Source organism: Eurypyga helias, unplaced genomic scaffold, assembly GCF_000690775.1.
Source record: "Eurypyga helias isolate BGI_N326 unplaced genomic scaffold, ASM69077v1 scaffold15666, whole genome shotgun sequence".
In the NCBI taxonomy this organism is placed as follows: Eukaryota; Metazoa; Chordata; class Aves; order Eurypygiformes; family Eurypygidae; genus Eurypyga; species Eurypyga helias.
The window spans coordinates 16,284-30,601 of record NW_010257366.1 but is presented as its reverse complement, the minus strand read 5'-3'; the positions used below and the strand labels follow the sequence as shown (position 1 = coordinate 30,601).

General features: G+C 44.6%; 1 protein-coding gene across 1 annotated transcript in view; it reads left to right on the top strand.

Annotated features, from left to right (window-relative positions):
* The window catches only part of GCN1L1 (GCN1 general control of amino-acid synthesis 1-like 1 (yeast)), a gene marked incomplete at its 5' end in the record, with an annotated part of 40,506 nt that overhangs the window by 15,065 nt on the left and 11,123 nt on the right, over positions 1–14,318 (top strand). Inside the window, 20 exons of the mRNA XM_010153988.1 lie at positions 2,673–2,854; positions 3,122–3,202; positions 3,688–3,831; positions 4,552–4,679; positions 4,860–5,049; positions 5,472–5,542; positions 6,315–6,480; positions 7,438–7,632; positions 7,792–8,038; positions 8,681–8,802; positions 9,105–9,219; positions 9,672–9,851; positions 10,191–10,411; positions 11,134–11,202; positions 11,353–11,491; positions 11,599–11,795; positions 12,137–12,279; positions 13,035–13,152; positions 13,317–13,532; positions 13,885–14,049. Of these exons, the coding sequence (XP_010152290.1) occupies positions 2,673–2,854; positions 3,122–3,202; positions 3,688–3,831; positions 4,552–4,679; positions 4,860–5,049; positions 5,472–5,542; positions 6,315–6,480; positions 7,438–7,632; positions 7,792–8,038; positions 8,681–8,802; positions 9,105–9,219; positions 9,672–9,851; positions 10,191–10,411; positions 11,134–11,202; positions 11,353–11,491; positions 11,599–11,795; positions 12,137–12,279; positions 13,035–13,152; positions 13,317–13,532; positions 13,885–14,049 (3,089 nt within the window). The remainder of the gene's footprint in view (positions 1–2,672; positions 2,855–3,121; positions 3,203–3,687; positions 3,832–4,551; positions 4,680–4,859; positions 5,050–5,471; positions 5,543–6,314; positions 6,481–7,437; positions 7,633–7,791; positions 8,039–8,680; positions 8,803–9,104; positions 9,220–9,671; positions 9,852–10,190; positions 10,412–11,133; positions 11,203–11,352; positions 11,492–11,598; positions 11,796–12,136; positions 12,280–13,034; positions 13,153–13,316; positions 13,533–13,884; positions 14,050–14,318) is intronic.

The following is a 14,318-nucleotide window of genomic DNA, read 5'->3' as shown; positions in this document are numbered from 1 at the left end:
GCAGGAATGATGTTACAAGTACAATACGCACAGAAATGAAATAACAGTATTTTTTCTTAAAATGATTCATATGTAATGAATAGCAGTGAAACTAGATGAGCTGTAGAGGTCCCTTCCAGCCCCTACCACTCTGTGAATCTGTGAAATTATGGCTCATCTTTCCCAAGGATAGTTCCTGCCTTTCAACACCACTTAACATAAGTGATTCAGTGAGACTAAGTAGAAAGACAAAATAATCGCTTGTTGTCTGTGATCTCAGCAGTGAAGTGCCTGTGGCCTCTGCTTGTTTGCTATGTGGTGCTGCAGTTCATGAATATTTTATTCTGGCATGGTTGTAGAAGCAGTTCTTTCCCACTCTGTAACACAGAGACAAGCACCAGTATTTTCACAGTTCCTCCCACTGGGCTAGTTTTAGTTCCCTTCCAGAGTCTGCTTCAGGATGGACTTACACCAGTGTGCTGACGGTGACAGTACAGAAGAGGGAGGGTAGGTCTGCTGCCTTTGGAGGCAGGGATGGCTTAGGCTGTCTTAAACCATCAGGTGTACTGGTGTGGTAGGGGTGGTTCATCCAGGCTTTGGGGTTGTTCATCATCTAGCTCTATCAGAAGCTGCTGTGGTAGATGGTTTATAATTCAGTAAAGGAAATGTAGGATTCCGTTTCGTCCCTTACGCCAGTAGTTCAGTTCTCCTCTTGCTGTTCTGTTGCCAGTCAGCTCCGCGGTTGTGGGGCTGTGACACACATAGTCTTCACAGCCGAGTAGTAGCACTGACCGTGCCGAGCACCTCTTCAGTGCTGAACATCTCGGTGATAATTCCGTGTCTCCGCTATACAATTTATTTCCATAGTAAGTTCAAATTCATTAACATCTGAATCTGTTTTCAGGCTCATTTCCAGAAAGTAGTGGAGGTGTTTTCAACCCTCGTCCTTCAAGTTTTCCTGCAGTGCTTAATTAAATGAATATCTGATTTCTTTTTTCATTTCTGCAAAAGAAGTAGATTCTATGGCACTTCGTTGGACAGGTCATGTTGTATTCTCAAATTATTTTTCCTCATTTTCAAAGTTCCTTGGAGTGTAGTCTTGCAATATTATTCAGTAGAGGCTAATTTCTTAGGTTGCCATGAGACCTAAGAGACACCATACCCCATTATAATGGGGAATGATAAAATTTATCATTCATCATCGAAATGCTAAGTTACATTTTATAATCTTTTTTGTATTGATCATTACCAGCTGCTTTGCTAACATTTATCTTCCCATATAAAGCTTTTTTCCTTCTGCTGCATATAGAGGGACAGTTGCTTAAGCCTAAAAAATCTAGCTAATAATAAAAAAAAAGAAAGCATAAAAGCAAACAGTGAGTAAAAGAAAAGCCCATGTCCGAGATGGAGGGGGTTTTACCTGAGCTATTCCTGTGAAACAGCTAGGAGCTCGCAGTGTGTTTGGTATTTGATATTTCTCCCTTGAACTACTTTTGCAGTATCCGTGCCCTACATAAGCTGACTAATACTGCAGTATTGTATCTGCAGTGCTCTTCATCTGTATCTTAGAAACTGAAGATCTGGCATTCTCTGGCAGCACAGATAAGGTGTAGAAAGCAAAAGTTTTCCCTAGATGTGCAGTGCTTCTGCTTTAACTGGAGGGCTGGAAGGAGCAGTTGTTATGTCCCATAGCCAAGCCCTGTGAGGAGGAACATCAGAATCTTTAACAACAGGAATCCAAAAGCTTTCATTTTTTCAAGGAGGGAGGGGAGTTGAGACTTGCATCAGAATTACAGGAACCTCATTCTCAAGAATCCAGCTGAGGCGTGGAGAGACAGCTAGCTAGGTTGGTAGGGAGTGTTTAAAGGGGACACAGCTGGCGAATGGGCCCCTGCTTTGGGACAGATGAACACTGACGGTTGAATTAGTTAAGTTGTATCAGACCCCTGTGTGAATCCTCCTGCTTGGAAGTAAAATTGAGCTTTTGTTTGTTTGTTTGTTTAATTCATTTTAATTCTCAGAGCGTACACACAAACCTGGTGCACTTTAAATAACAGATTTTATTGGAGCTTTGGTTGTGTGATGGATTTGATTTTGTGTTCTGCCACCCCCACCTACGAGTATTTCCAGGATAGACAAAACCTCAGTTTTGTCTCTCTACTTTAACCCACTGAATTGTTTCGATTTCATTTACAATGTGTATTTTTACACTGTTGAAGCATTGGAAGTCATTTGGAATCCTAATGTGACTTTAATTAAAGCCAGCTAATCAGTGTAGCGAGCAACAACAACATTAGGTAGAATCATAGAATCATCTAGGTTGGGAAAGACCCCCAGGATCAAGTCCAGCCATTAACCTAACACTAAAATGCCAGATGGCACTGTTGGAGCCACACTGTTGCTGCCGTTAAGTGAAGTGGCAAAGGGGTAGAGGCTAAACAGGGGGCTGGCTGTGTGCTGCTTTGAGCAGGCTAAGCATTGTCTGTGTGGGGTGAGTCCACATGAGCAGTGTCCTTTAGACATGGTGTTTCTAGGGGCACAGAAATGCTAAGGGTCACTGAGCACGTTTCAACGTAACGCTGAAGCATTGCACGCTACCGATTTATACCAGTCAGTATAATAAAACAGAGTTACAGCATTTGGGAATATAACAAGATCAGCTATGCTCACAGGATTGTTTTTCCTTTTCACAGGTGCTGCCCCATTATCAGCACCAGCGTTTTCCTTGGTCTTTCCTCTCCTGAAGACAGTTATGACTCAGACACCTCATGACAGTGAAGACAAGGAGGAGTTTCTGGTCAAGATTCTGCAGATCCTTACGGTCCATGCTCAGCTGAGATCATCAGGAAACGACCAGGCTTTGCTGGTGGATGAAGTGAGTGAGAGCAGTGGGGATCAGATGACCTCCTTCAGATGAGGCATAGCATAAAACAGCTAATATGTAAACTGGACAAAGCAGATTAATTCTGCAAGTTAAAATTAACATAAGACTGTTCTCTGCCACAGGTTTTGGTTACCTGTCCACCCTAGGTTTTGATTGTGATTTTTATAAGGAGTGTTATACACAGACAAGGTACTCTGGAGTCACAGGACATAAGGCTTTTTCTCCTCCCTCTACCTTTTCTTCCCCCCAACCTTTCAGAATGGCCCAGAGTTGCTGCCCCGGAGGGACATGCTGGTTCTGCTGACCCGGGTGATAGGAACAGGTTCTCCACGGTTACAGGTGAGTCCTCGGCTTTATATGAAACCTAGGGATTCTGCCTAGGTTTCATCAGCATCTAACTGAGGGAAATGCACTCGCCTGGTTTGCATTTCTGAGCCTGGGGATCGATACATTACCACTTTTCTCCTATGTTTGTGGTATTCTTTTTGGGATAAAGTGGCTGTATCTTTTTCCTATGGGTTTTATTGTACCAAACATATGCTTCAGTTTTCCACAGGTGACATTTTATTCCTACTCTAAGGCCTTGCTCTGTCAAAGAAGTTTAGTAGTTGCTCCCCCAAGTGTTTGTTCTAAGGGATGAGATGGCAGACATGTCAGTAACAGAAAGGCAAAGGGTTGGACTGAACTCGTCAATTCTTGTCTTCGTCACGAACCTGTGTCACTGTTCTGGGAGAATTCCTTCCACAGCCTGCGTTTGCTGTGACCAGATATGCAGAAGGCGAAGGCAGCAGTGGAATGTCTGATACTTCCTCGTGGCATTTTAGGTTTTGGCTTCCAACGCACTGACCGCCCTGTGCACAAGCAGCAGCGGGGAGGATGGCTGCGCCTATGCAGAACAGGAGGAGATCGATGTGTTACTTCAGGCCCTGCAGTCTCCGTGCATGAATGTTCGAGATGCAGCTCTCAGGGTAGGTGGGAATCATTGCCGGGTCACGCTGAATTTTTTCATTTGTTGGGAGGTGAGTCTTCTCCAACGCTGATGAAGAGGCTTCAGCTGTGATGCTAGTCTTTGAGTAGTGTGTCTGCAGGAGGAGGCAGTAGCTACTGAACAATAATGCTCTTAAGGAACGTTCTTTGTGCTAGATTTATCTTGCAAACAGGAGTACTCTGGGTGTATCTACACCTTTGTTTTGTTAGAAGAAGTGTAATTATGACCTATTTACAGTTGTATAGAGCTTAGTCTTAAAGAGAGAAGCTGTCAAAAAAATTCCCATATCTGATTTGGCCTAGTGTTTTTTTGGGAAGCTTCAAGCTTAGTCACTTCTGAGAACACTAAAAAGGAAGAAAAAAGCCAAGGGTGCTTGGTTTTCTTTGCCATGAACAAATTTCAGCTCAGCTCACCTGAGCTGGTTTCTCTGTGCTTAGAATCAGAGAAGACTCTAGTCACCAGAGCACAACCCGCTGCCTAGTTGCCTCTCTGCATCCTGCCTATGGAACGCTGTTCTGGAGTTTCACCACCTCGCCTGTTGCCAACAGGAAGTCCCTGATCTGCACGGGCAGTGTACTGCACGAGCAAACATGCATTTTGACACTCCAACCATTGAGAGCTTGACCTGGCTGAGGTTTTCAGTGCTTTAAAGTGTTTCTAAAATCAGATCCTGCACTGATTCTCTTGTAAACTAATTCAGGGGCTGATGGAGCTACAGATGGTTCTACCAACCCCAGACAGCGATGAAAAGAATGGACTGAATCTGTTGCGTCGCCTTTGGGTAGTAAAGTTTGATGTGGAAGATGAGATTCAGAAGTTGGCAGAGAGGTAAGAGTTCTTCCTGGCTGACTGGGTTGTAAGGGGACCTCTTCTGCTCGCCTCGTGGAGCTCCACTGGCAGGGACTTGCCTCCCATGGTGGGGGCAGCTTTGGGTGAGCCTGCTGCTTACATGTAGCAGTGGCTTCTCTTGCTGACGGGTGATCAGTCACCTCTTTATGTACGCTGCAGGCTGTGGGAGTCCATGGGTCTGGAGCTGCAGCCTGACCTCTGTTCTATGCTGATCAAAGATGTCATCTACCACGAAGAGGCAGTGCGACAAGCAGGTGCTGAAGCTCTTTCCAGAGCTGTAGCTCAGTATCGAAACCAAGCAGCAGAGGTCATGAATAAACTTACAGAGATTTACCAGGAGAAGCTCTATGTAAGTGCTGAGGGGTTGACAGGCACAAGCTTGTGCTATATTTTATATCTTTTATTAATCACTTCCCCTTTTGTCTCTCTTGAGGGTGTGCATGAAGCCTACTCTTGCTGTGTTTGAACTTATCACAGACTTTAATGTCCTGATGCTAAAATTATGGCCAATAATGGCACCATTGCACAGGTGGAAGATCTACCTTAGGTGACACAGGAAGACTGTGGCAGAGCGGGGTCAGTCCAAGGCTTTTTGGGCCTAAGCTGGCTCTCTGCTTGGTTTGTTTTTTACCGAGCTCTTCTGCTAGTGGTATCAGACTATAAAATGAAGGGTGCAGGACTATAAAATGGCATTGCAGGCATGGCTGATGGCATTCTCTGCGTGTGTGTCCTTGGGAAGGGTGTTCTGATGAAATTTTTTTCTCCTTCCAGAGGCCACCTCCGGTTTTGGATGCTTTGGGACGAGTGATTTCTGAATCACCACCTGACCAGTGGGAAGCAAGGTAGTCATCTTCCGGTTGATCTCATCACTTCCTGCGCATCCAAATGAGATGTTCCAGGGTTTTATTTAGAGGTTCAGGCAGTGGAGAAATAAGGGAATGCTAAAGGACCAAAATGTATATGCGGCTGGATTGACTTGCTGGTTTCATGCTTCCTTCTGGTAGAGAATATCTGTGCCCCTCAAGCAGGCTGGGCAGGCCAAACTGAAATGTTCTCAGTTCCATCAAAATATTGGATGCTCTCTCTTCTCTGTGTCCTGCTGATAAGAACAGAGACTTTCCTTCTCTGACTGTTCTTTGTCTTATCTTGCTGGATTCCCATGTCTGTATGGGCAATCGATTGTTTCAGGAGCAGCAGAGCGAGCGTTAATGACCTGGACAAATTCCAGTTTGGATAATTACTTTTGGTCTACTTCTGTGGCCTGTACAGGTTTAATTGGAGATCATCTTGTTCACTACCTGTCCTAAGCTAATCTGTCCTGTAGGGCTGATGTACCTTGTTGTAAAGCTGCTGTGTTTCAGCAGTAGATGAAGGGATCCTGATATCTCTCTTTGTCGGCCCAAGTGTCTGTAAGGCTTAATCGGGATAAAAGTCATTATATGGCTGAAGGATGGTTGTCCTTTTGGGAGCCTGCAGCACAGAGTTACGTAGCGAAATGCACATAGGTTGGACACTCTGAAGCTTTTTGGTTTCATAGTGGTTCTCTCTTTTAATTTCTGTAATGTACTACTGGTAGCAAATGTAACTGTGATCACAAGCTGACTGTCTTTACAGGTGTGGCATAGCTTTGGCCCTCAACAAGCTCTCACAGCATCTGGACAGTTTTCAGGTGAAGCCTCTCTTTCAGTTTTTTGTACCGGATGCCCTGAATGATCGCAGTCCTGAAGTCAGGAAGTGCATGTTGGATGCAGCTCTTTCAACGCTCAACACTCATGGCAAAGTAAGTCTGAACACTTCTCTCTAGCAAGGGAAAAAAAACTGGGATGAAAATGTAGGTACTGCAGTGGAGCCCATAGATTTTTTTTTTACACTTTTTTTTCTTCGAGGTTGCTGTTACTTGTAATAGGTAAAAACTTTCAGTGGTAGGAAATCCTGCGTGCTCGGAATGGTTCTGTTAGTGACTAGTGTTGACTAAGTGTAGTTTTTCCCTGTCGTTGCAATGAAAAAGAAACTGCGCTGAATTAACTGGAGTTAAAAGTGTGTAAAGCTTGAGTAATGGAAGTAAAATCAGACCACAGATCTTTTAATCCTGGGAAGGGGAGATTTCCCTTTCAGACCTCATGCAAAGCAAAACATGAAAGCTTGCTGTTTGTTGGCTTAATTAAACTGAAAACAACTGAAGTCATTCAGAGAGCTGAGGATCATCCTTCTCGTCACTGCCAGCCCTTCTCCAGCAGTGTTAGACAGGGGAGGTGTGCACCTTCTGATTTCCTCATATGTGCCAGTCACCTCTTCTGGACAGCCCTCTGCATTCCCGTGTAGCCCAAGATTTTGGAGTATTTTCATATGATTGATTCTTTCCCTCTGTTTCTTAGAAAAGCAGAGTGAAGTTTGTTTTCTCTTTCTGCTCTCCCCATGCAAGTGGAGCAAGCGAAAGGGCAGGCACTGGTGTTTAGGCTAGCAGTTTTGCCTACTAGCTTGCATTGCTGCTGGCAGAACACCGTGCTGCCAGGTCTGGGGGATCAAATTTTTAAGAGCTAACTTCTCTCCAGCAGGAAATATTTGTTGCCTGTCGGGATGGCACAAGGTTTTATGTGATGTGACACATGAAATGAACTGTAAATACAGTGTAATTGTTCAGTTTGTTGGCTCAGAGAAGTACAAACAAGTCCACTGAGCATAGCAAATCTCATTCTGAGTGGACTCTAGTGGCAAGTTCTGTGGTTTTGTTTTTCAGGACAATGTTAACTCTCTCTTGCCAGTGTTTGAAGAATTCCTGAAAAATGCTCCTAACGATGCCAGTTATGATGCTGTCAGGCAAAGCGTGGTCGTTCTGATGGGTTCACTGGCAAAACATCTGGACAAGAGCGACCCTAAAGTGAAACCAATTGTTGGCAAGCTGATAGCAGCCTTGTCCACACCATCTCAGCAGGTGGGTGTCTTGGAGGAGCTCTCGTGTTCCGTGCAAAGGCAGGTGAACACTGTGATACTTCTAGGGATGTCAGAGTGGTGACAAATGGCTCTGGTGACAGAAAGCTGTCATGTTGGCGGTGAATATTCTGTGATCTGATAGCTGGTGGATTGTTTACAGGTTCAAGAATCAGTTGCAAGCTGTTTACCACCTCTGGTGCCTGCAATTAAGGAGGATGCAGGAGGAATGATACAGAAGCTAATGCAGCTGCTTCTAGAGTCGGATAAGTACGCTGAGCGCAAAGGTGCAGCTTATGGGCTGGCAGGCCTGGTGAAAGGCCTTGGCATCCTCTCTCTCAAGCAGCAGGAGATGATGACCACACTGACCAATGCTATCCAGGACAAGAAGAACTTTCGGCGGCGTGAGGGTAAGGGCCAGAAACTTCTCCCTCCAAATATTTCCGATTGCTCTTGCATCTACTACCACAGTGGTCAGATCAAATGGTATCTAAACCCCTGTGCTTGGTTCCTTTGCTGTTATTTTAGTCAAGTTTGCAGAGAAGGAAATGGGGAGTGTGTGTCGTGAGGCCATGGATTGTGTGTAGTGTCCTACAACCGCTCTCCTTGCATTGAGGTGGAGGAAGGGTTTTGGGTTCTAGACAATGTTCTTGGCACCTCTCCCTCCTGCTTTCAAAGGCAGGTGTTGCTAGGTGGGCTCCTGCTTCCTCTGAGACCGTACGTATTCCTTTCCAGCTGGTCCAGAGAGGCTTTCACAGCCTACTTGTTCCTTTTGCTGCTGAATGTTTCCTGTCCTTATTTCTGCTCACCCAAGCTAGGACTGAGAGGACTTGTTAACATGTTTTAAATGTTACTGGGCTTCTTGTCCTTTCTGAGACCAGACACCCCTACCACAGCACTGGCCACAAGTGCAAGAGGGCAAGAAGCTTCAGCTTTGAGATTTGAGTGCTTTAGGAGAATTTCTACAGATGTTTGGTGAATTCTGTCTTCTCTTTCCATCCCCTTTGAATGAAGTTATATTTTCCTCTGACTGTCTTTTTGGTTATTTTTAGGGGCTCTGTTTGCCTTTGAGATGCTCTGCAGCATGCTTGGCAAGCTCTTTGAGCCCTATGTGGTTCATGTGCTTCCTCACTTGCTGCTTTGTTTTGGAGATGGGAACCAGTACGTGCGAGAGGTAAGATGCTTTACATTTCCCAGAGCAGTGTGTTAAGAGAATACCGAGATGAATGAATACGAATACTGCTTGTAACTAGGCAAACTGATTAGGTGGGTCTATCCCGTGAGATACTACTAACGCTATTTGATCTTAAGAACTGAAAGCATCTTATTTCATTGGCCATTAATTAGGAGCTACTTGGCTGGCTGCATCATTGTACATAGACACTGTTTTACATGAAGGCTTTGTTCCCATTGAGTCTCTGAGGAAGGAAGAAACGTGTTGTGACACAGCTTGTAAATGTTCTCTTTTCCTTGGAGGCTGCAGATGACTGTGCCAAAGCCGTGATGAGCAACTTGAGTACTCACGGAGTGAAGCTGGTTTTGCCATCACTTCTTGCAGCACTAGAAGAGGAATCTTGGAGAACCAAAGCTGGTATGGACCGATGTCTGACTGACGTGACTGAGAGTATTCCCTTTGCTGTCATTCCCCTTGTTTATTCCATCATCCCTGCAGATGGCTGTGATAGTTTACTGTCTTCTACGGGACTGTGGACCGTACAACTTTTGAGTTTCCTGATACATATGAGCAACTTCTTTCCCTTCCAGCAGATGCAAGGGACACTTTTTACCCCTCATTCCTCTAGAAGTGCTCCAGGAGCTCTAAGTTCTCCCTCCTTTCTTTCCTCTACTAAAAGAAAAAATTAGTTTCTAGTGTCTTAAAGTGGCACAGAGTGGCTTAACGCCTTTCAGCCATTCTGTGTGTTCTCTGACTGGTCATACCTCTTGCAGACAGGGGTTTGAGGTGAATGTGGTCATCTCGTATCACTTCTTAATGCGGTGTATTGGTTTGTGTTTTGTCTTTATTTTTGTGTACTTCACACACAGGATCAGTGGAACTGCTGGGAGCTATGGCGTACTGCGCACCCAAACAGCTCTCTTCCTGCTTACCCAATATTGTGCCAAAACTTACTGAAGTGCTCACAGACTCCCACGTCAAGGTGCAGAACGCGGGTCAGCAGGCTCTCAGGCAGATTGGGTCTGTCATCAGGAATCCAGAGATCCTGGGTAAGAACTGGCTGCATCTCTAATGCCGAAGAGCGGCCCTGATGTGACCATGGTTTATAATACAAAGGTTTATATTCACGGTGTTTAGGATTAAATCCAAACTTCTATGGAAATCAAACTTCTTCTAGAAAAGTATAACCTGAAAGCTTACAACAGCTGTCTGCTTCAAGGCTTTTTGAATGTTCCCTTCCAATTTGTCAGCTCTTAATAGAGTTTCTCTGTTCCTGTGCTGCTAATTCCTTTAGAAGGATCTAAAACATCCTATGAGAGAACACCCTGACCTGCATTCTTTTTTTATATACAAATAAAGTCTTCTCTCTCCTTTTTAAAAATGTCCAGCGATTGCTCCAGTTCTGTTGGATGCTCTCACTGACCCCTCCAGGAAGACCCAGAAGTGTTTGCAGACTCTGCTGGATACCAAATTTGTCCATTTCATTGACGCTCCATCCTTAGCGCTGATCATGCCGATTGTTCAGAGAGCTTTTCAAGATCGTTCCACAGACACCAGGAAAATGGCTGCCCAGATCATTGGGAACATGTACTCCCTGACTGATCAGAAGGTACAGTGCTAAAAATGCTCTCTGTGTGCTGTAGCTGCTGTGTAGGAGATGGCAGAGCAAGCACTAGAGAGAACTCATTTGGTTTGGGCATTTTGCTGCTAAGGTAGACAGAATTAGAATCCACACAGCTGCTTTAGTTAGATGTATGTAAGTGAACAGGTAATGGCTAAAGACAGTGACAATTCTCAGGTGCTTAAGACCATCAGGTTGGTACTTTGGTCATCTAGTTATTACCAGATTCATCCCAGCAAAAAGGTCTTGTAATTTTTACCGTAGAAGAAATGCTTCAACAAACAAACAAGCAAAACCAGTACCAGTGAAACACAGATCAGCTGCTTAAAAATGGATCCAGGGTTTGCTGGAAAAATGTTTGTAGAACTTCACGGTAGGCTGAAGAGCTGGGTTTAATTTTTGTGCTGATAATCTCTACCTTTAAACCTTGTGTAAATGTTAAGTGTTGGATTTTCCTTAGGCACAAAGTGCTAGGTTGTGGGTGAGCATCAAAAGGTTTTGAGTGGTCCACGTAGAACTGGTGTTGTTCCTTGGGCTTGCGGGACAATTCAGCGTGCTTGTTTGCAGGATTAGGAAAGCAACTGATTAAACTCTCAGGATGTTAAGGATGATTGCCAGTAACAAGGGGCTGAATGCCCTTTACATGAAGGTGACTTAAGTTTCTTTCTCATTTTGAATCTAGTTCTTACTCCTGGGGCTCTTTCTTTCAGGATCTGGCTCCTTACCTACCCAGCGTGACTCCTGGACTGAAGGCGTCTCTGCTGGATCCTGTACCTGAAGTAAGGTTTTTTGTACAAATACAGTTTGTCTTTCAGTGCATTAGGTTAGACATTGTCCTGATCTTTTGCAGATCTGTGATCGGTCCGACACATCTGTCGTAGTAACATTGATATTTTTAACATAATATTTTGCAAATCTCTGTCTGGTAGGTGCGTACGGTGTCCGCAAAGGCACTGGGAGCCATGGTGAAGGGTATGGGAGAATCGTGCTTTGAGGATTTGTTGCCATGGCTGATGGAGACACTGACATATGAGCAGAGCTCAGTGGATCGATCTGGTGCTGCTCAGGGTGAGGACAGCTGTGTCTGAATACTGAGCTCAGACTTTCTCCTATCGAATCAGATTAGCTTGTTTTCTTGTGTTTATCGGCTATGTTACCTGCTTTTTTTTCCCCAGGTCTGGCTGAAGTTGTGGCTGGTTTGGGGGTAGAAAAGCTGGAGAAACTTATGCCAGAGATTGTAGCTACTGCCAGTAAAGTGGATATTGCTCCGCATGTACGAGATGGTTATATCATGATGTTCAACTACCTGCCAATTACCTTTGGAGACAAGTTCACTCCCTATGTTGGTCCCATCATTCCTTGTATCCTTAAGGTACGTAGCAAAGGCCTGAAGTTTTATTTATTAGAGGGTAAAAAGAAGGCTCCAGAGTATTTTAAGCATCATTATTGTAATTGAGACATGCAGAGACTTGTCCAGCTTTGCGGCACTACACAAAATATGAAGAAATTACAAATGATTTCTTGTTCCAAGTTATTGCATGTTGTCTTTTGTTTGTAGTCACTAGCAATTTCTTGAAATCACCTTTGTGCATTCACAACTCTGTATCATTTATTTTTCATGGCTGCAAGAGAAAATGGCATTTTGTTGGTTTTGTGTATTTTGCTGGAAAAAAAAAACCCAGCTTTCACAGATGCTTTTCTCTCTGTGTTCAGGCACTGGCAGACGAGAATGAGTTTGTGCGGGACACCGCCCTGCGCGCTGGCCAGAGAATCATAAGTATGTATGCCGAGACGGCCATTGCGCTTCTCCTGCCACAGCTTGAGGATGGCCTGTTTGATGACTTGTGGAGGATAAGGTAAGGGATAACCATCTTATCCACAGCTATTTCTCTTCCATGGTTAGAAACCTGGTGTGATTTAGACTCTGTGTTGCTCCTCAAGCAAATGCAGAGACCTCCTGGGAAGCAAAAGCATCTCTCTTTTTGCTTGTTGGATTGAATGTGATGCCTTATGGCACTGAGTCTGCAAAGCCCTGCCAGTTTCCTGGTACCTACAAAGCATTCCTACTAGATCATTAATTCTGGTAGTGGCTCTGAAAAGCACTTCCAAGGCGGTTGATGTGGCAATATTTAGCCCTCGTGTATTGTTTTTCATTTTTCAAAATGCTGAGTAAGCCGTTGTTCTGTGGTGTATGGAAATGTGGAGCGCTGACAGCTAATAGTGATTGCTCAAAAATGAGTTGTACTAAAGGGCTGTGTCAGCTGAGTGCTGGTGAGGGCACTTAACCCAGGTGAATGTCTTTTGGGTCGAGACAGTACTGGCAGTGTCTCGTTCCTTTTAGAGTCGTGGCTATTCCCTGACTTACTGCTTTGATACCAGAATCCTCTCAGCCCCTTCCAGTTTGGAATTCATTCCTTTCCTTTCTCTTTAGCGTGGTTCTTCTCAGTCATGTAGGCAGACCGATCTTACATATCAGCCCGTGCAGCAGTTCAGTGCTGTCCTAGCTCTTTGCCTTGCATTTTGCTCACGTTTGCGTTTGAGGTACTGTTGTATTTGGACAGGTACCACCTGAATGCCCTGTTTGTAACACTTGACTTGCTCCTGTTGCCAGGTTTAGCTCAGTTCAGCTCCTTGGAGATCTTCTATTCCATATCTCAGGAGTCACTGGAAAAATGACCACAGAAACTGCCTCAGAGGATGACAACTTTGGAACAGCCCAGTCAAACAAGGTAAAGCTGTTCTTGTCTGTTGTGCCTTTCTATTTTTAAATTTTTAATTGTTTTAAAATCAGCGTGGAAAGCCTGCTGGAAAGACACATTGAACAGTCACGTACTTTGTTCTTTTTATAAGTTTCAGGAGTGGATAATAACAATTTTGTGCTGTTCCTTTTCAGGCTATTATTAATGCTCTTGGTGTGGAGAGGAGGAACAGGGTGCTGGCAGGGCTGTACATGGGCCGCTCTGACACCCAGCTGGTAGTGCGACAAGCCTCCTTACACGTCTGGAAGATTGTAGTCTCAAACACTCCTCGCACACTGCGTGAAATCTTGCCAACCCTCTTCGGGCTTCTGCTGAAATTCCTGGCCAGTACTTGTGCAGATAAGCGAACGGTGAGAAACTGAGTAATGCCTTCCTGTTGCTGCAAGTGACTGTGTAAACTGACTCCCGAAGAACACAGGATAATTCTTGTCTATCACCCCAAAGCTGTCATGAATTTAACTGTTCTGAGCATGAGTATGTCCGAGTTCTCTCTTTGCTGAAGGCAACTGTGATGACAGTAAAACTACCTGGCTCTGGTTGCTTACGACAGTAGTGTTTCCATGCCCACGGTGGTGTTTCCACGCCCACTGCTCTCTCTATACCGTGAACAGTCGTTTATGGTCAGAACTTAGTATCTGCTTACAGTTCAACTTAAGTTTTATAAAACAGGACAATAGTTAATTAATACATTTCTGGGGACAGGTTGCAGCACGGACATTAGGAGACCTTGTCCGAAAGTTAGGAGAGAAGATCCTTCCCGAAATCATTCCCATTCTGGAAGATGGACTGAGGTCAGACAAGAGTGATGAGAGGCAAGGAGTCTGCATCGGGCTGAGCGAGATAATGAAGTCTACCAGCAGGGACGCGGTAGGTTACAGGTGGAAGATGAACTCTCCGGTTTCCTAGAAATCTGTTTACGATGCACGTATTGCAGCCGAGACAGAATAATACAGCTAGTGCTGGACTTGTTTTATGGACTGAATTCAGGTCTGTAACTAACATGAGTTGTTCTTCAGGCAAGTGTATGCATTTGTATCTGTCAGGAAATGTAAAGCACTGCACAGTTCTGACTTTGATGAGATACAATAATAGAAAGCATCCACTAGGTAGCCTGAGAGCACTGCAGCTGTTTGTAG